The sequence below is a fragment of the Rhineura floridana genome, chromosome 1, assembly GCF_030035675.1.
Source record: "Rhineura floridana isolate rRhiFlo1 chromosome 1, rRhiFlo1.hap2, whole genome shotgun sequence".
NCBI lineage: Eukaryota > Metazoa > Chordata > Lepidosauria > Squamata > Rhineuridae > Rhineura > Rhineura floridana.
The window spans coordinates 12,393,398-12,414,434 of NC_084480.1; the positions used below are offsets into that span (position 1 = coordinate 12,393,398).

General features: G+C 48.0%; 1 protein-coding gene across 3 annotated transcripts; it reads right to left on the reverse strand.

Annotated features, from left to right (window-relative positions):
* Positions 1–879: 879 nt before the first annotated feature.
* LOC133375622 (Golgi-associated RAB2 interactor protein 4-like) lies at positions 880–15,688 on the reverse strand. 3 transcript variants are annotated; one of them, XM_061607411.1, is made up of 9 exons: positions 15,367–15,688; positions 15,000–15,267; positions 14,275–14,369; positions 12,245–12,285; positions 11,896–11,936; positions 8,153–9,228; positions 6,526–6,569; positions 6,313–6,410; positions 880–1,292 (listed from the first exon to the last, which is right to left on the reverse strand). In XM_061607411.1, exons 1-9 carry the CDS (start codon positions 15,480–15,482, stop codon positions 891–893), a joined length of 2,181 nt encoding a protein of 726 aa, XP_061463395.1. In that variant the 5' UTR covers positions 15,483–15,688; the 3' UTR covers positions 880–890. The 3 variants fall into 3 exon arrangements, with proteins under 3 accessions (XP_061463395.1, XP_061463396.1, XP_061463394.1); XM_061607412.1 differs by having other exon boundaries at positions 880–1,289; positions 14,275–14,372; XM_061607410.1 differs by having other exon boundaries at positions 14,275–14,372.
* Positions 15,689–21,037: the final 5,349 nt, after the last annotated feature.

Sequence of the window (21,037 nt, forward strand, 5' to 3'; positions counted from 1 at the left end):
CTCCTGGAAAACGGCTGACAGGCCCAAGGCGGTCCTTCTCCTCCTCCTCTCACCTGCGACCAGCTTCAAGCGCCGGCTGCCTTTCGCGCAGAGTTCCGGGTTGCCGAGCGCCAACCTCGGCCTCGCCAGCCCACGCGGCAGAAGGCACATGCCCGCCCGCCCTGCCTTTTTTGGGCCGAGGAGAAGGCGGAGGCCCGGCGCGCCCAGGAGGGGAAGAGCGGGCGGCGGGGTGGAGGCTTGGGTTTGGGAGAGGCGCCTCGGCCGTTGCCAGCCTCGGGGGGGAGGACGGAGCCTGCTCCTCACCTTTCCTGAAGGGACCCCCCCAGCAGCAGCCCCTGCCCGCTGCCGAGCGGCCTGCCAGCCTCAGCAGGAGTGGAGGCCGGCCAGCCGGCTCCTTCTTAGCCCCGGAGCCGGTTCCCCACAGCATGAGGGGTGAAGCGGCCATCCGTCCTTTCCAGAGCTGGCAGACCGCTCGGCAGCGGGCAGAGGGAAGTGGCCGGGAGCCCCTGCCTGCTTTCGGGATGGGGAAGGCTCTTGTGTATATGTGCGTGCCCTTCTCCTTCTCCCGCACTTAGCCTCGTTGAACTCCTTTCGGCTTGTCGACCCAGTGCCAAGGCAGCTTCCATGCAATGACGGCGGCAGCTCGAGTCTTCTTGAGGCACCTGCTGGCAGCCGCTTCGTCCTCCTGTGTCTGCAGTCCCCAGCAGACTGAGAAAGGGCGGGAAGGCGGCCAGCCACAGCCCAACGTATGCGTGTGTCAATCACGCATGCGTGGCTGAGGGGGCCGCTGAAAAGCCGGAGATCCACCTTTTTAAATGAAGTATAGCCGGAGGCCGGAGACGGCCCCTTTACCCCTGAGACTCCGGCAGGAAACCGGAGACCTGGCAACCCTAATCTTGATCCTCCAGGCGGGGAGTGCTGGGCTGTCCCACATCCTTGATCTGGTCAGACTTCTGGGAAGTCACGTTTGCCACACCAGGCTCCCTGGCAATGATCTGGCTGCCTGGCCTTGAGAATTCAGCTGCTTCTGAGTTGCCACCCCCAACTGCAGGACTCTTTGCCTCAGCGGCGCCTTCTCCCATTGAAGCGTGGGACTGTGGGGGTGGGCGGTCTGTATCTGTCCCCATCATAGCTGCTGCACTGGAGCCTGCATCCATCCTCAGATTGTCAACTGTGTGGAGCTCAGGATTTCCTGCCTCTTCTTCCTCCTTCTTCTCCTCCGGGACACTTTTCCCTGATGGGCCAATCACGCCTGAGATTGTTACACGTTTGGAAGGTTTGACAGCCACCTGCTGTGGAAGAGCAAAGAGAGAGAAGAGAGTGGGGAAAAAGAGATGGGCGGCTATAAGAGAGGCAGGAGAAAACTTGGTGGGGGGGACAGCATTAAAAAAATGGAGCAGAGGTTCTCAAACATTCCACCCCCAGGGCCCACTTGAGGTGACTGAAAATTACTGAAGCCCACCAGTCACAAAATGGTGGTGCAGGGGCAGAACCAGTCAGAGACTTGTGGCAGATGAAGTTTGGTATAATCAGCTGGCAATTACTGATATCATTTTCTATTGATCTCTAAACCATCTTGAAAAATTGCTAAATTCTTTGCCACAGTGTTTTCCTTGTGGCAGGGAGTTCCATAGCTCTGCTTTCCTAAGTACAGGTATTTGCTCGAGCTACTGTGACAGCCTCCCTGTTTCACTCAGAATTTGCAGTTCAGTGGCTTTAAAGGGCTTTTTCTTTTATATTTTTAATATTTTCTCCATGCCATCCCATCCCCCCATGCCTCTCAAAGTATTTTTACCCATCTCCTATAATTTCTTCTTCCACTTAACATGTACCTTATCCACACACACCCAACTGCCAGTTTCTTTCATCCCTCCTGCCTGTTCATGTTCCACTCATGTCTTTTTCCTTCTGCGGAGAGAGGCCTTTTTTCCCTTCTGTTCCCCACAACTTCTCTGTCTCCCAGCTACCTTTACATTTCTGGCATTGGTCCAACCAAAAGGCTATGTGGCATGTCTAGGGTGCAGGGTAGGCAAGTGAAGAGGCACTAGTTAGGCTGTGGCACTGAAGCCCACCTGAAAGTGGCCCTAGGCCCACTGGTGGGTCGAGGCCCACTATTTGAGAAATACTGCACTAGAGCATGAGATGAGGTAAGCCTCAACTTGGTGCTTTAAAAGTAGTAATTTGTTTTGTGGTGATGACTGCCCAATCCTTTTTGACCAAAGTTCTTCTTCAAGAGCAAAGGGTTTTAATGCGTCTTATTCTAGTACACTTGCTAAATGTTTGAAAGTATATTCTTGAGGGTGTTGTGTTCAAGGGTGTACAAGAATAAGACACAGAAAGACCCTTTGCCCCTAAGAAAGAGCATTGGTCAGAATGGATTGGGCAATCTTCACAACATAAATTAGTCCTTCCCTCCCTTTTGAGCACCCCTATGAGACTGCCTCTCCCTTCTGATAGGGCTGTCCAAAATTCAAGCACAAGGTCTTAATTTGTATTATGCAGTGACAATCCTTGACACCACTGGGCAGGGTTTAAATTTGGAAAGAAAGGGTAAAGAAATCCTAGGACTCAAACCTGCCCTTTGACCCACAAATCATGCTGGCTAATGAATCCCAAACTGGTGAGGTTAGTGGCAAAAAGGATTCCACATATGCTCAGAGGCTCTCTTATCTTATTTCTTCACATATACCCTAGCTGAGGCTTGGAACTGAATTCTTTCTCAAACCTTGCTGGGGTTTGTGTATTTGCATGTTGTTAGGTGTAAGAATAGGTGTACATTTGCATGAACAGATATGTGTCTATAAACGGAGTAATAGACTGAGTAAGGAATTGGAATGTGGTTTTGGGAGGGGGCCTGAAAAGCATCACCTTAGGGCAAGTCTCCATTGGAGCTACCATGGTGCAGAAATGCAGAAAGAAACTTCTAGAAGAAAGAAGGCATCCTTGAGGCATAGAAGAATTCTGCACTATGAGCTGGTTCATATATGAACCATCAAGTAAAGGATTGCACATGTGTAGGGGCTATCATAGATCAAACACCAATGACAGAATGTCTACATTGCCCACTGTCATCTCAAACACACATTCTGATGTCATCCATCAAGCACTGATGTCACATCAACATAATACATTTAAAGCACTCTTGTAACACTTTAATGGAGAATCCTGGGAACTGTAGTTTGTTACAGGTGATGGCAATTGTAGATATAGATAATTATTTAAGGGTAATGGGAATTGTAGGTCTGTGAGGTCAGTTCCCTTAAACTACTGTTCCCATTTATTTATTTCATTTGTATATTGCCCCATAGCTGAAGCTCTCTGGGCGGTTTACAACAATTAAAAACATTAAAAACAAATACAAATTTAAAAACACATTTTTTAAAAAAGCAATTTAAAAACACATGCTAAAATGTGGGTTCTTTGATGGAAGCCAAGACATTTCAAGATCTAATAATCAAGTAATTATTAGGGCAGTCTAGGGATTCTGCTCGTGTACCGTCCACCCCGCTGCACGACGGACTCCCTGGCCGAGGTGCTGGAGGTGGTCTCGGCTGTGCGTGTACAGTCCCCAAACCTGCTGGTATTGGGGGACTTCAATGTACATTCAGAGGCCATCCTTACTGGGGCGCCTCGGGACTTCATGGAAACCATGGCTTCCTGGGAGCTGCACCTTATTACAATGGGGCCCACCCATGTAGCCGGTCATGCACTCAACCTTGTGTTTGTCTCGGGAGAGGAGGGGAGTGATCTGAAAATTGGGGGTACATCCATCACCCCCTTGTCATGGTCAGACCACTACTTGGTGAGGATGGACTTTTCGGTGCCTCAAACCCTCCGGGGGGGTGGAGGACCTATTAAGATGGTCCGCCCCAGGCGTCTGATGGATCCTGATGGATTCCTGAATGCGCTTGGGGACTCTCTGGAGCATGCACACAGCCACTCGGCTGAGACCCTGGTGGAGGGGTGGAATGCCGCAATCGCCGGGGCATTAGACTGGGTGGCTCCGAAACGCCCTCTCCCCCTGAATAGAGCTCAGATGGCACCGTGGTTCACCCCACGGTTGCGAATTCTGAGGCGGGAGGTGAGACGGCTAGAACGCCGGTGGCGGAAATCTCGCTCTGACGATGATCGGACACATGTTAGAGTGGCTGTGGCAGCCTATCATGTGGCAATAAGGGCAGCAAAAAAAGATTTTTATGGTGCCTCTATTGCATCTGCAGAGTGCTGTCCCAGGAGACTGTTCCAAGTGGTCTGGAGCCTGGTCGGTCCAGTTGCTCCGGAACCAATGGAACATGCTAAGGCCTCCTGTGACGAGTTTGCTAAACACTTTGCGGAGAAAATCGATCGTATTAAGAGTGCTATTCCGTGCGCTGTGGACACGGTGAGCGAGCCAGAGGTGACCAGTGGTGCTCTGGTGGTGTGGGATCGGTTCCAGCTTCTTCCATCTGATGAAGTGGACAAGGTGCTTTCAACCTTAAAGCCAACCACTTGCTTACTCGATCCTTGCCCATCGTGGCTCATTATGAGCTGCAAAGATAGACTGGGTGAGGGGATCAAGATGGTGGTAAATACATCTCTCGAAGAGGGAGTAATGCCATCAGCGCTCAAGGAGGCAGTAATAAAACCAATCTTAAAGAAGCCCTCCTTGGATCCCCAAGATCTGAACAACTTTCGCCCAGTCTCAAATTTGCCATTCTTAGGCAAGGCGGTTGAGCGGGTGGTGGCAAAGCAGTTGCAAGCGCACTTGGAGGAAGCGGATTATCTGGATCCATTTCAATCGGGCTTCAGGCCTGGACATGGGACTGAAACAGCCTTGGTCGCCTTGGTAGATGATATGAGGAGGGCGTGGGATAGGGGCGAATGCACCTTCCTTGTCCTCCTTGATCTCTCAGCAGCTTTCGATACCGTTGACCAAGTGATCCTCTTGGACCGCCTGGAGAGGTTAGGCATGGGGGGCACTGTATTGCAGTGGTTCCATTCCTTCCTCTCTGGTAGGTACCAAAGAGTGGTATTGGAGGATGAGGTCTCGGATCCTTGGCCTCTCACTTGTGGGTTGCCACAGGGTTCCATCCTCTCCCCGATGCTGTTCAACATCTATATAAAGCCGCTGGGGGCAATCATCAGGAGATTTGGGCTGCAATGTCATCAGTATGCGGATGACACGCAGCTCTATCTCTCATTTAAATCTTCACCGAGGTTGGCTGTAGAAACCCTGTCCAAGTGCCTGGAGTCGGTGAGTGGCTGGATGGGAAGGAATAAGCTGAAGCTGAACCCTGACAAAACCGAGGTACTGTTTGTGGGAGACAAGGGAAGGCTGAGGGATGTGGACCTGGTGCTCAATGGGGTACGATTGCCCCTGAAAGACCAGGTCCGCAGCCTGGGGGTCATTCTTGACTCCCAGCTGTCCATGGAGGCTCAAGTCTCGGCTGTGAGCCGGGCGGCGCCGTATCAACTCCATCTGATACGGAGGCTGCGCCCCTACCTTCCCAACCATCTGCTCCCACCGGTGGTACATGCCCTGGTCACCTCTCGCCTAGACTACTGTAATGCGCTGTACGTGGGGTTACCCTTGAAAACGGTCCGGAAGCTGCAACTGGTACAGAATGCGGCGGCACGTCTGATTAAAGGCAGCCACCAGCAAGATCACATCACTCCAGTGCTGAAGGAGTTGCACTGGCTACCGGTTGTTTACCGGGCCCAATTCAAGGCGTTGGTTTTGACCTTTAAAACCCTACACGGTTTTAGCCCAGTCTATCTGAAGGAGCGCCTCCAGCATCGTCAGGGATGCCGCTCAACAAGATCAGCCTCAGAAGACCTTCTCTCGATCCCACCGGTTAAAACAGCTAGACTGGTGAGGACTAGAGAGAGGGCTTTTTCAATAGTGGCCCCCACCCTGTGGAACTCTCTCCCAAATGATCTCCACCATGCCCCTTCTATGATGAGCTTCTGCCGGGCCTTGAAGACCTGGCTGTTCAGGCAGGCTTTTGGGTTAGGTTTTTACTGTTATGGTTTTAAATTTTAACGTTTTAATGTATTGTTTTTTATCTTGTACGTCGCCCAGAGTGGCTGGACAACCAGCCAGAGGGGCGACTAATAAATTGAATAAATAAATAAATAAATAAATAATGATGTACATGCAATTATGAACCAGCTGTAGTTGTGAATAGTGAGTAGAGAAGATCACCCTATTGACCTCACACCTGCCATCTTATTTGAGGAACAGGGAAGCATATGACAATCAGATGCACCAGAAGAGCATCTCTGACTCACAAAATGTTTCATTCAAACCGCACCCTTGCTCTGCCCCAGTACCTTAGAATCTTCCCTGCTTTTTGACAGTTTCAGTTTCTGCATAGATGAGGACAGGACACTATAGATGGTTACAAAAGTAAGGCTGCTTCTTTGTCGAGCTGCAAAGCAAATGGAGCAATTAGCCAGCGACATGGCTTCCAGCCAGGGGCATGGTGGTGGGGGATATGGGAATCAAGCATTCATATAGGCCATCTAATTGGCATTTCTTCCTACCTGAACTCAGAGCCTTTTTCAGTTTGTTCTTGGACATCTGGCTCCTGTTTAGATACAAGTTCAGTTAGTCTAATTTGTTAAAGGAGTTCAGAATAAAAACACAGCTAATGATTTTTATTGTTATTCCAAGGTTCATAATAGTACCCGAGACCACTTCCTGGCCCTGCCTGGAATCCCAGGAATCAAATGTTTTAAATGGAAGAAGTATGTTTCTAGGTCTCATGGATGCAGCAGTTAGAAAAAAATATGATGGCATGCTTAACTAATGGAGTCAGCAGTTATACATAACAGGAATGTATGAACATGGGGGACATTATGGCAGTAGGCTGCCACAATGTGTCTTTGTTAGAGAACCCTCGCATGCGCAGGATTTGTGATCATAGGAAGAGAGGGCCTCCTACATGGACAGCTGCATATGTGAGGTTCTCTCACAGATTCTAATGAACATGCATAGGTTACAAAGCTCGTCTCCCGCACCCCTGTCGTTAATTTAGCATTGTATAACGTTTGATCTGAACAGGGTGGTTTATAGCAGATGCCACTGGAGGTCACTGATTCATAGGGTCACCATAAGTCGTAATCGACTTGAAGGCATATAACAACAAAATAACATTTGAAAAGGGCTCAGGTGAACAGTTAAAAAGCCCAAATGCATTACATTTTCCACCTTTTGAGATTTCATACTCAAGATTTCTTAACCTGACTCTGGGGTTAGTGCTTTGGGAGCAACATTTTTAAAAAATAAGAACATGCAGGAGGACTAAGCACAACATGCCCACTAACTCTAGTTTGATATCTAGGCAGTTCAGGAGAGCAATATGCATACTTTGCAGCTAAAACTTGCAGAACTGTATATTTCCCATAACACCTAGGGATGGACCTGAGTTGCACAGGTCCAAAATCACAGCTATGGGAGGAGCCCTATTCCTCCTGAGCCAGTAGCCAAGTGAGAGAATTTTAGTTGGTGTTCCTCAGCCCAGGAACTGCTAACTCTCCAGCCCAGCAACATGAGAGCTGCTTCTCCCACACAGCCCTTCTGTCCGGATGGAGGAACGACATGGATGGGGGAAATTATGTGGTTCATTTCCATACAAGCTTCCTTGAAAGGGTGGTGCTGGCATGGGAAGGAATTGCTTCATTTCCCCGCATGAGTTCTTCTGTCCCAGATGTGGGGAATCTTTGGCCCTCCAGATGTTGCTGAGCTACAACTCCCATCAGCTCAACCTAGCATGGCCAATGCCCATGGTAGTTCAGCAACATCTGGAGGGCCAAAGGTTCCTGGCACTCATTCTATCCAAGCAAAGTGGTGTGGAGCTGGACTGTAGATAAACAATTTACACAAAACTGTGGTAATGTATAAATTAGGCTCCCACCATCTCATTTGGAGCTATTGGTTGACAAGGTTATAGTCGATCACTTCACACCCCACAGAATATGACATTCTTGTCTTCTTCACTCATTTGAGCATTTTATCCCAGAGATGCTAACAGATCTGCTTGCCTTTGTTCAGCTGGGCTTCAAAGGAAGCGCACCAGGCAGCTGGTTCTCTTATCTTGCCCAACCCAAATTGCTGAGACTGTACTTCTCACCCTGAACATCTGCCACTTGGTTCTCCCAGCCAGCATACCTGGGGGGTTCCTGTTTCCCTGCAGCACTGCTTGGCTGGATCTGCTTGGCTAGATCTTTACTTTCTTTATCTGTTCCCAGTGCTCCGCTCTGGGGCCTGCTTGTAATCAGGCCAACCACCATGGAGGGCCCCACACCCACAGTCTTCCAGCCTTGTTGAAAAGGCCCCACTGCTACTGATGCTGTTGTCCTGTGGACTTGTAGCCCAGACTTCTTTTCCTTCCGTGATGGGCTCCAAGAAGTGGAGCGCCCCTTCTTTGGGGAGCGGCTTAAAGACGTCTGTGGCCTGCTACTCTGTGCCTTGCTAGGCTCCTTGGATTTCACATTTGTTGTCTGTGAATGTGCGGCACTTTCCTGGCCCCGACTCCCTGGCTCAGAAGGAGCAACTGCGGCTGCAGGTTTCTCAGAAGTCATTTGAGCTGGCTGACTGGTTGGTCTGGATGGGCCAGCTGCCATTGACTTGGCACCCACTTCAGAAGGTCCAGCAGCCACTGAAACATCATATGCATCTGACGGACCCGCCGCCTCTAAGGCACGGGATTTGGGGGCCGGACTGGCTGCTGGTGCTTTTGTTGAAACACCTCCGGATGCAGGCCGACTCTGCTTTGTGGAAGGGCTCTGGGAAGCTGGGCCTTTTCTTCCTTGTCGTGATGAAGGTGTGACTGGCTTTGATGGGCCAGGACTTCTGTCCAGAGATTTGGCAGCAGACTCCTTCTCCTTGTGTGTCTCGGAGCTGTCCTCTTGTGAGAGTGTAGTGGCTAGGGTTTGTACCAAAGATCTGGATTTTTTGCTCTTTTGTAGTTTCACAGGTTCAGGTTCACATTCTAATGATGTTCTAGGAATGGAGGGACGTGCTGCCTCAGACACGGCAAATGGCTGAGAAGGTCCTGCTCCCGCTGAAGCTCGAGATCGTGGGAAGGAGTGAGGAGAAACCTGCTTAAGCATGGATTGCTTCTGTGATTCGGAAGGTCTGCGGAATCCGGAAAGGCCAACCTGGGATCCTGGTGACTGCTTAGTTGCACTCTTGCTCATCAACTTGGGAGCAGAAGACTGAGACTGTTCTCTGGAAGTGTATTCCTATAAAGGAAGAAGGGTAAAATATCCTGGCATATATGGGGAATGGATTCCCAGAAATCAATGAAAGATAAATGCAATTACCATAGCATTGCTTCCAAAGAAAGCTTGGCCCACCCACTTCTCAATGAACTAGAGCTCTGAACTCATACAGGAAGGCAGAAGGGCTAGGATTCTGATGACTGGTGGTCCCAGAGCTCTGCCCACTGCTTTGGTGGGAGACTCCACTAGACAATGGGGACAGGGAATCAAAGAATTTTACTACTGCAATACAGAACATGGACCCCCACCTCTTCCCCCATCTCTTGGTTTATCATTTAGGGCTTATTCACACGGGAGCCTAACTTCGTACTAAAGATGCTGCTTTTACAGTCGTAATAGATTTTCAAGGTCTACATTTTTGCTCAATGGTTGCTTCCAATCTGCTGTTTTCCATTCACACAAGTAGGCATTCCTCTGGGAAGGATTAGTGTTGCTGTTTCCTTGCAGCCCTGCCCTCTAATTTTAGATGTTTACTCCCTCCAGTTCAAGGCTGAAGCTGGGAGAGTGCCTTGGTATGCAATTGACAAGAAAAAATTAAACTGATTAGACCCCCTCCCCTTCTCCATTGTCAAGCCTGAGTGAAAGGCAGACTGGGGAGTAAGTGAAAGGCAAAATAGGCAGCAGCTGGGGCAGCTTTTGCAGGTGGCAGAGAGAGAGGAAGCAGGAGATGGGGCATAAGAGAGCCCACCCACTAAAAAACATTGAAGCAAAGCACCTACAAGGAGGAGCGCAGCACAGCTGAGATGGTTTTTCCTCTTCACATTATCAGCGGATTGGATTAATACGGATTTAAAGAGGAAAACTGTGTGATAACTTCTGCTTGCCTGCAACATCATGTGAACCATGCAAATTACAAGGGGATGCAAGCAGCACCACACACACACTAAATCGCCGTGTAGATGAGCCCCTAAGTCTGTGTTGTGTTCTGGACAACTCAAAAACTTGCATACTATTTATTTTTTGATATTTTGGTTAGTATAATAAAAGTATTTTTCAAATATGGAATCCAGAACATGGACGGCATTTGATTTCTTGTGATGAAACTTGGCTCTCCTTTCAGCCTCTGGCTTTCCACAGAGAGGAAAGGCAATGGAATTTATAAGTATGTAACTGTCACAGCTGTCCTCAAAGAACCCTGGGAACTGTAGTTTGCTGAAGGTGCTGAGAATTCTGATTACCCCAGCCCCTTCACACACAACCATAATTCCCAGAGAAAAAGGAATGGCTAGTTGAGTGCTTCCAAATGTTTATTGTGGGATGGGTGTTCTTCATTCATGCAATATTTTCTGCAATGTCCATACAATGTCATTGGTATCAACTTGCCAGCCTGTCTTTCTTCCCTATTTAATTCAGACTCACCCTTTCTGGGGAAAATCTGCTAAATTAAAAAAAAAACTGTTGCCAATAACCAGTTTGAAATAACTGAAAAATCATTTACAATATTAAGCCCCTATCTAGAAGTGCCCTAAGTTGTGTAGAAATAACCTAAGCATAAGATGCAGATGTGATCTAAGGACAGATGTTCTCAATGCTTCTAAATAAATAAATTGCATTTTGGGAACAAGAAGAAATGAGTGGCTAGTGACTTGAGGTGTCAACTCCTGACAAAGCGCACTCCCTCCTTCCCCTTTCAGATGGGAAAGGTGAGGGGCAGGGGATGCTTTGGAAGCCAATAAGGACAGCAGCGGGCATGTGGCCAGCGGAAGACAGGAGAAGGAATGAGGCCAAGGAGGACAGTCTACAGGACAGATCGAAAGGCTGCAGAGGTTTGCGGTTCCCCATCCCTGGGCTCATCAAAATAGGGAATGCAGGGAAATATTTGGACCTTGAGGGTTCTTTTTGAGAAGGGAGAGGGGTTAAAGCCTGCCAGCTAGCCAGGCCTGTTCTATTGGGTGTAGAGCTGAAAGACTGAGAACCAAGATTCCTGGCTTTGCTGAGGCCCAAGTGCACATTATAGGGAAATGCGTGGGCATCATGTGACCCACATCTTCCCCTGTAGACCCCCTAGTACTGGGCAGTTGGCAAGGGAAAGCAGTGGAATGTGCTTATATTTCTCCTTGGCCCGCTGGCTCTCCTTCATTGACTGCTGCTTGAGGGGAAGCAAGGAGATGCTTATGTGATGAATGTCGCTTCATGCTCCTCCCAATGACATGTTACCAGGAGATCCTAGGTGCAGGGGAAACACACATTGGTATTAACCAGGTGTCAATACGTAATATGTAGTTAAGCTGAAAGTGAGCAATGAAATATGCTAGATAAAGAAGGCTCACAAGCCCACATCTCTGATTTTAAGAATGGTACCTGAGACCTTTCCTGTGCAAGTCCCTCCACTCCTGTTCTCTGCCTTCTGGGTCAAATGTCTTTCTCCCCTCACAAATGGGCATTCTAGAATCACCAGTTCCACCCCCCCTTGCGATTCTGCCTTCAATCTGCATCCCTTCCCTCCCCCTTTCTCACATTTCCGACCACACAGGTCAACCAAATTGCAAGTCAAGAAAATTGCTGACAGGGACTAGCACCTTGGGAAAATGCCCTGTGTGTCATAAGGTATCCCAAGCCCAGCCACTGGGTTCTCTGGGAGATAACAAGATCTACAGAGCTGGAGAAGGAAAAGATCAGTCTCCTTACCTTTTGGGGTGAGATTCCAACTGATCCTTGAGAAGCAAAACCTTTTGAAATAAAGAGGAAAGGAGGAAGGGAGTGAAAGCTGTGGAGGCCGCAAAGGGTCCTGTCAGTGGTCTGTAGAGACAGGCACCTGGTTCTAGGGGGGATGCACCCCTGCTGTCCCACTCAGCTACTTCAGACACTCCGCTGTATAAAAGGCTCCAAGATATGTCATCCTGGCATCTCAAGACTGGGGTCACCGTGCTGAGATGTTTGGCTGGAGGGCTGTTCTTGTGCCCACCTCAGACATATCAGGGAGCAGGGCTGAAGTTTAACCTGAGCATGGCCTTGCCTTCAGTGCCTCCATCCTTACCTGATTTGAGGATGCTGTGTTGTGAAGCAAGGTCACTTTCCCTGAAATGGAAAGGCGTGGATGAGAATTTGACCACACAACTGCCACAGTTTGGCCAGAGCGGAATCAATTTCTCATTTCACAGGTGGAAACATGGATATATTTGTAACACCCCTAGTTCCATCGCAAAGGTCGCTGACAAGGCCTCCCCTTCCAATTACACATTGTTCAAGATTCAGTCTCCACCTCTGTATGTGTGAATTAATTTATGCTGGAGTAGCCTGGCCGCCACCTAGAAATGGAAGGATCTATCAATTTCTTATTTTTCCAATAACAACAACAACAACAATATATTTTTGTTGTCCGCCTCTCACACAGAATGTAGGTCCTGAGGTGGATTACATAGATTTAAAAATACAAAGTATTCATAAAACCATACAGAATAAAAATATAAAAACATACATAAACAAATCCATAAACAAATCCATAAGAACCATACATAAACAAATCCATAAAATTCTTAAACACATCAATATGAAAGAGTAAAATTTTAACCAAATGCTTGGATGAAAAGATGGGTCTTCAGCAGAGAGGGAGCTGATCTTACCTCACAGGGGAGAGCATTCCATAGTCTAGGGGCCACAACAGAGAAGGCTCTGTTGCGAGTGTTCGTCAATCAGGCTTCAGATATAGTAGGCACTTGGAACAGGCCCTCTTCCCTGGCTCTTGTGCAATGGACATGACTAATGAAGGGAAGGCAGGCAGATGCCTAGGTCCCAAACTATTTAAGGCTTTCAAGGCTGTCAAAACCAGCACTTTGAACTGTACGGAAGCAAACTGGGAGCCAATGTAGCTCTTTTATCGTAGGCATCTTCTGTTCTCCACATATCTGTAGGAACTTGTAAATTTCTTTTTAGTCCTCATGAAAATTTATCAGTATTTTGGTATGAATTTATAACACATTTTTATATACTAGTTTTACTAATGTACACATTTTTGCAAGCAAATTTGCCTAATATAATAATTTTTTGTACGTCATTTTCACTAATATATCAATTATTATGTGTACTTCCCCCTAATTTATGTAAACACTATTTGGTTGGAGAACTCCATGGCAAAATTTGGATAAGTGTAAAGTTCGAAGGAGGGCTGTATTTGGGTTCTCATATTGTTTCGGAAAGTGCAAATTTGATAGCTTCACCTTGAAATGCAAAATGGATCGAATCCCCCCCATCCCAATCTCCACCAACTTGAAAGCCAAATGGTGTTTGTTCTTTTAGTTACAGAGCCAAACTTAGTAGTCTAACAATGCATTACCAACAGCTCCAAATACAGCGGCTGCAGTGTATGAAATGGGAGACTGAGCCCTGCATGGTGTCTTGGGGGAGGCCATGGCTTATTTTATTTCTTTATTATTTGATTTATATCCTGCCCTTCCTCCCAGCAGGAGCCCAGATATTCACGTGTACCAGAGACACAGTACGTAAACATATATACACCTAGACATTTAACCCCAAGGAAGGAGCTGAACCCTGAAGAATGATTAGCCATTTGTACTAAAAATGCCCCCCCAATAGGCACAATGATTTACCAAGGACCAGGAAACCAAGAAAAAAGGGCAATCCCTGGTAAATAGGGACTGTTGGGCTATATGGGGAAAGCACTTGGCTTTGGGCCAACCATGGGGGGGGAACCTGAGCGGTTGCTAGGCAACCCCCAAGCTCTTCCTCCCCCTCCCCCTAAACAGCCAATATAGCTAGCCAGTGCAAAGAGAATGAATGAAAATTCAGCTGCTTCTGCATTCCAGTGCAGCTGCACTGAGATGCAAGGTGAAGGGAAAAGAGATGCGTTGTTGCTACATAACAGGGTAGACCCCGGCTAGTACTACCTCAATAGACTAATCTCTCAGGGGTTACCCTGCTCTTTTCTGTTTCTCTTCATATCCGCATGATGTTTTGCCAAAACCAACAACAGTAAATTAATTATTTTGCGTTATTTTCAAACAAGACAACGCTTAGGATTGTTCAACCCAAAGCACAGCATGTACGTACGTGGATCTTGACATGCTCCTGGCCAAGCTGGCCTGACGTAGCTGCTCCTTCAGCTTTTCCGCGGACTGTGCACCCGTGATGGCTGGGAGCCAAGGCTGCTGGAGAAACACAGCACGTCATGCAGATGTGTAAGGATGGTCTAGTAAGGATGGCCGGGAGGGACGAGAGGGCGGGGGATGTGTCTGGGGTAGGGATGGGGGAGAAGTTTGATTCTGTTCACACTGAAAGGCAAATCAATCAAACTGGCAATTTCTGAAACAGTACAAGAACTGAAAGACAGCCCTCCATTGCCATTTGCACTCATTCCAATTTGGCAATGCAGTTGTCCAACCAGACCGTGTTTATCAAAATGCATCTGACGGGAAAGTGTGCATAACAATGAATATATTAGTGAACATAACATACAAAAATGGGAGAAATTGCTTGCAAAAATGTGTTCATAAGTCAAAACTGCATACAAAGAGAAGGAGGGGGGAAATTAGGGGGGAAATCACACCAAACTGCTGATGAATTTTCATGAGAATTTTTTAAAGGGCAAAACTTGGGAAAATGAGAAATTGGGAGAAGTGAAATAGAAGATCCTTCCACACAGGCTTGTTGACAAGCTGGGATGCCAGAGGTGGGGGAGGGGCTAGGGTAAGACTGAGCAGCGTGATGATGGCAGGCGGATATGGTAAAGGACAAAGAAGGAAGGCTTTTGGGTAGCTTTGCTTCATGAGACTCACCTTCTCAGATGTAGCACGCAAGCTAGCACTCTTCCATATCGTGTGAAGCCCCGATTCCTTAGAGGCGAAGCTGACTGGATCACTGATCCTGCCGCTGGCCACGTGCAACATGTAAGCAAGGCGAATCCAGCGCTCAAAGAGGACGTTCTCATCCCCTTTGGGGGCACAGAGTTGCAGATAATATTTTCGCCCTGTTGCCAACTTTACTTTCAGCTGTCGCTCATTCACGTTATGCACAAAAATCTCCACCAGGTGTAGAGGGATCAACCTGTGAGGGAAGGAAGGACTCAGCCTAGGAACCTCCCAGGTGGTGGGGTTTTCCCGGGAAAGTGAGGGATGGCAGAATGGGGGACTGCACCAATCTCACCGAGTGATCTCCAGGTCTTTCACCGTTGCCTTTGTGGTTTTGACACCTTTCTTTACTCGGGCAATGATCATCAGGTCAGGAAGTAGTAGAGATGGGCTGCTGGCTAAAACACCCATGGTGATTAGATTGGGGTGGTTGTGGATGCCAACGTATTCACCCCTCTTGGTTACCTGCGGGAGAGGAGAGGAGAGGGGAGGGGAGTCTGCTAAGAATGGAACAAAAGCTGTGGCAATAGGAGCCCCAAACAAGCTACAGCATCTGAAATCATTTGGGCAATGCAGGGTCTGGCTGACAGTAGACCTTCCTTGCTGTTCCTTGCACTGTGGCTCCTACGCCTCTTCAGGCCTAGAGTGTCTTCAGCCTACCATCAAAGCCTTTGTTTCTTCCCCCTCTCATATATAATCACATGAAGCTGCCTTAATATCAGGATAGGCCACAGGTCGGTTTAGTCCAACACTGTCTGTTCTGCCTGGCAACAGCTGTCTATATGGGCTTTGGTGGAAGCAACAGAAGTGGCTCCTTTAAGGCATATAGGCCACTGCCCAACCAACAGCGGCATGGCCATAGCTCAGTGGCAGAGCATTTGGTTTGCACGCAGACTGGCCCAGGTTCAATCCCCAGCATCTCCAGACAGGGCTGGGAGAGGCCCCTGCCTAAAACCCTGGAAAGCTGCTGCATGTCAGAGTAGGCAATACTGAACCTCCTCAGTATTGTTGGCAGTAAAGCACCAACCCTTGCAACAACAAGTAACCTGAGCCAGTAGGGGGCGATAGACAGAAAGGCCACCTATTTTCCCCTTACTGATTCCTTGTTTGTTTTTCCTCAGGCTTTGCTTCCTCCTGGCTCTGCAATGGCCACATGTATGTCTGTTGTCAGAATGATTTTATTCCCCAGTGGTAATAAACCTTACATTTCTTTACCCTTTCAACCAACAGCCTTTCCAGACTATTTTTGCATCAGGCTATTTGTGGCAATATATGCCAACTTACTTAGACTCAGACTAAGGCAGCTCCCTATGATTGATGACTCTTAGTCTGCCTTCAGTCAGCCCTCACTTGCCCTGCCTTCTTACTTGCAAGCAATCCAGGGGGTGGCATTGCCTTTGAGCTTCCTCCCCCTTAGTCTCCTGAGTGTTGCCCTCATTGAACTCAGCCGGGAAGAGGAGGATAGAGACAACTAGAATGAGTTGGCTCGGACTGTCTTTGGCTCTGGTTCCACCTCCCATTGGGGCTCCCTGCCTTTCTGCCCCAACAGTCCCAATGGGCTCCAGCCACCGTTGGATAGAAGCCTTTCCCATCACCCACTACCTGAGCCTTTCAACTAGAAGTCAGAAGCAGGGCCTTCTGGGGCAATTTGCTGCAGTCGGTTGTCGATGCAACCATCTGCCCCCTCCCATGCCTCTTTATGAGCACTTCCATGCAGAGAAACACAAGGAGACACAATGGCCCAAACTGGCATGCCAGCAGGCACATGGGAACAGGATGGCTCTTAGCGATAATTGCGAAATGGTTTGCCTGCCGCCGCAAAGCATAATGGAAACTGCAGTTTGTAAAGTTTTCTGGGAATTTGTAGCTCGGTCGGGAGAAACCACAGTTCCCAGGATTCTTTGAGGGAAGAAGTCACATGGTTTCAATGGGCTTCTGCTGGGCGGATGGGCGAGATATAAATCTAATTAACAACAACACCACCAACAACAACAGCAATAATAATGTGCTGTAAGCCACATTGCCCAACCAAGGGCAGCATTCAGTTCACCTGCACAAAGCTGCCCTCGAACATTGGTGCATCTCCATATGGATAGTATTCAGGCTGCCGCAGCACCTCCTGCAGACTGCCAGTTGCTGGGGCCCAGCCAGGGAAAGGCTGCTCACGGATACCTTTGGTGAGATTCTGCAAGCCCTTCTGCTTAGTCCCTGGGAGACCGGAAAATAAAAATTAACAAAGAGGATTCATATGAGAAATGACAGGGGAAGTCCAGGGTCAAAACCTTCAGTCTGCAGGACCTGGCTTTTGTCTTGCAGCAGGACTCAGGGACCCTTCCCTTTTGCAGTTCACTCCCTGTGTCAAATTATCAGCAGCAGCTTGTGGTTCCATGTCAGTGGAATCTGCTCTGGGTTTTCGTCTGAACTTTTGAGCGCTGTCCAAGGTGCTGAAGCCTGACCCCAAATTTAGATTCAGCACCCTGGACAGCTCCTTGAAAGTTCAGAGTGAACCCCGGAACAGATTCCACCGCCCCACTGACATGGACCTATCAGCCTCCATTGCAAATTATAGGTTGTAAGCCTCTTGGGGCAGGAACTTCTTCATAAAGCCGGTGTGGGGAACTTTGGGCCCTCCTGATGTTGCTGAACTATAGCTCCCATCAATGCCATCAAGCATGGCCAATGTCCAGGGATGATGGGAGCTGTAGTTCAGCAACATTTGGAGGGCCAAAGGGTCCCCACACCCACAGTAAAGCATCACACACAGTGATGGTGCAAAAATAAAGCCTCATTATACCCCCTCCCACATATGTTAAAGTTCACTAAAGGCCTCTAAGTTAAAATCATAGAGTTGAGAGATGACAGGGACCCAAAGGCTATATAATTCAACCTCAAAATCAACTGGCCGCTAGTTCTTCCCAATAGATTTACATTATATATTTATACACCACCCTCTTGCAAAACATATTGGGTGGTGTACAGCAACATAAAAGCATTTGGCTGCAGACCACAGCGCCTGCCAAGCGAGCAATGGCTCTGGACAAGTCAAGCAAGTGAGCCAAGCCATGTGTGTAGGTGACAGGCAACACTATGCCTGCTTGCTCCTCTCAGATAAATGAGCCAACATGATCTGAGGGGAAATTCCTTCCTGTCCTCAAACACGGCCATCTGTTAGCTCTTGAACATGAGCAAAACCATCCATCTCACAAGCCTTTCCCTTGAAATCAAGGCAGAATAATTCTGTGGAACTCAATTATCTTCCTCCTGATGTTCCATTCCCAATGGACAGGGTCCCCCTCCCCTCTCAAGAACCTGGGCACCCTAGGTCCTACCTGCAGGGTACATGTTCATGGCTGTGGGACTGAGTGGAGACTCAGGAGTGAGTTATAGTGCCTTGCTGATTAACATGGCACAAGGCATCCCTTGGGTCACAAAATACTGGCTGCTTGTATGCCTGCACATTATGACATCGTAAGGCAATTCAAGCCAGTGCCTGGAAACTGGCAGTAACAAGGTTATTGCTGCCTACGCTACTAGAGCTCCTGGAGTGGGGGCACTGTGGCTTTTTGTGCCTTGGGACACATCCTTAGTGACCAGAGTCAATGGCTCCCTTCATGTATGGTTGGCACATGGGCATCATCACTGGCACTGCATGATTGGTGGGCCTTGGTGGATTGTCCATGGAAGTTTGGTGTGTGTGTGTGTGTGTGTGTGTGTGTGTGTGTGTGTATTTTGTGCCATTTAGGATTTTCTGTGGTGTTTCCACCTCCCAAGCTGAGCATGTGTAAGATACGGCTGCTGTTCTGCCAGTGTAACCCCCCCCCCGAAGCATTGGAGTAGAGCAGGAAGGGCTAGCCTGTAGCCTTCCAGATGGTGCTGGACCACAAGACCGAACAACCCCAACCATTGGCCATGCTGCCTTGGGCTGATGGGAGTTGGAGTCCAACAACATCTGGAGACCCAAAGCTTCCCCATCTCTGGAGCATAGGTCTGTAAACACACTAGTTGCCAGATCAAAGCTTTTCCATTAGCCACAGCTGGAGGGAACACAGGTTGATCTGCTGTGAAATCTCTCTCAAGCTGAATTTTTATAAAAAAATGCATTCAAGCTGCTCCCACCAGATTTTACAGGGGAAAGGGGCAGGGTTTGTCTAGCGTTGTGTGGCCCTAGTTTCAGAAGAGAGAAAAATGGAGACATGCTGAAACCACTGTGTTTCTACCCTAGGAGTGCTCTGTTCAGTTAAGAGTTGAAAGAGATGTTGATGTTGCTTTCAGTTGAGTACCCTTTGCTTCTGTCAGCCATGGAGCATATTTTTGAAGAAAGCCAGGTAGTATTGTACACACCTGCTGGCTTTCAAAACCACTATTTACCATTTTTTTACAACCTCTGTTGCAGGTGCCCATCAAGAATTTCAAGTCCCATGGCCTTTTTTTGTTAGTTCCATTAATTAATTGCAGGGGGAATTTTTTATTCTGTGCATTCAGCATGGATTTAGCTGAATCCAAGATGCTTTGCTACCGGAAGCTGAGCCCATCTGGTTCATGCACTCTGCTAGGGCCAATACCTTTTTAAAAAACAGTCTTGACTGTTTGAGATCCTGAAGAGCCACTGCCAGACCAGCCTTCCTTACCTTGGTACCTTCCAGATGTTTTGGACAGCCCCAGTCCAAAACATCTGGTGAGCACCTGGTTGGGAAAGACAGGAATAATTATACTGGACTAGATGCAGCAATAGTTTGATTTGTTATGGGACAGGTTCATCTGTTTAAAGCAGGCCCTCCAGATGTTGCTGAACTACAACTCTCATCATCCCTGGCCATTGGCCATACTTGTTAGGACTGATGGGAGTTGTAGTCCAGCAATACCAGGAGGGCAGTACATCACCCTGATTCAAAGCAATAGACTCTGAAATCATAATCCCATAATTACAGGTGCCCATCATTGGAACTGGTGCCTCAACTTTCTTCCATGATGGAACTCAGGGCAGCATACAGAGGATTCCTAAGGAAGGTCTAACCAGGCCCAGATGTCCTCAGTTTCAGTAAGGTTGCTGCCTCCATCATACCAAGTTCTGGATGCCACATTTTAAGGAGAATATAGGCAAATTGGAATGTACTCAAAGCAGGCAGCTGGTAGTCAGAGATATCAGAAACAAGCCCATGAAGAAAGTTTCAGGGAAATAAGACCACATTCACACCACACATTTATTCCACTTTAAACAGTCATGGCTTCCCCCAAAGACTCCTGGGAAGTGTGGTATGTGAAGGGTGCTGAGAGTTGCTAAGAGACCCCTATTCCCCTCACAGAGCTGCAACTCCCAGAGTTCTCTGGGAAGTAGGACTGACTGTTAAACCACTCTGAAAACTGCAGCTCGGTGAGGGTAATAACAATCTCCTAACTCTCAGCACCCTTCACAAACTACACTTCCCAGGACTAGTTGGGGGAAGCCATGACTGTTTAAAGTGGAATAAATGTAGGGTGCAAATATGGTCTGAGTATGTTCCGCCTGGAGAAGACAGGATGGGGTTGAGGGAAGGAGACATGATAGCACCATTCAAATACCAGAAAAGCTGTCACACAGAAGAGGGCAAAAATTAAGGAGGACTAATGTGTTTTAAATTACAGAAGGGTATATTTCAGTTGAACATTAAGAGTAACCTCCTAACAGTAAAAGCAGTTCAACAATGGAACCAGCTATGTTGGGGAGTGGGGACAGCAGGGCCTCTCTCTCGCTGGAGTTCTTCAAGCAGAGGCTGGACTAGGTGGCCTGCAAGGTCCCTTCCAATTCTAGATCGCAGGAGGCCAAAAAATTATTTGTGTTCATTGGCCCCAATTATGAAGCCACTGCCTTCCCCCAATACAATTACAGCTGTTCCACATCAAACTTCCAATTTCCCCCCTCCCCCAAATGTGAGGTGGACATTTCAGAGAGTAAGACACAGTGAACACAGCCAGTTCTTGAAAATTCC

What these genes read in the sequence shown, in the direction of transcription:
- LOC133375622 (XM_061607410.1), bottom strand. Translation starts at nt 15,482, where the DNA reads ATGGGTGTTTTAGCCAGCAGCCCATCTCTACTACTTCCTGACCTGATG. An exon ending in ACACAGCATCCTCAAATCAG is followed by an intron (nt 11,937 to 12,244) that starts GTAAGGATGGAG and finishes TTATTTCAAAAG; the next exon opens with GTTTTGCTTCTCAAGGATCA. An exon ending in TTGGAATCTCACCCCAAAAG is followed by an intron (nt 9,229 to 11,895) that starts GTAAGGAGACTG and finishes CTTCCTTTATAG; the next exon opens with GAATACACTTCCAGAGAACA.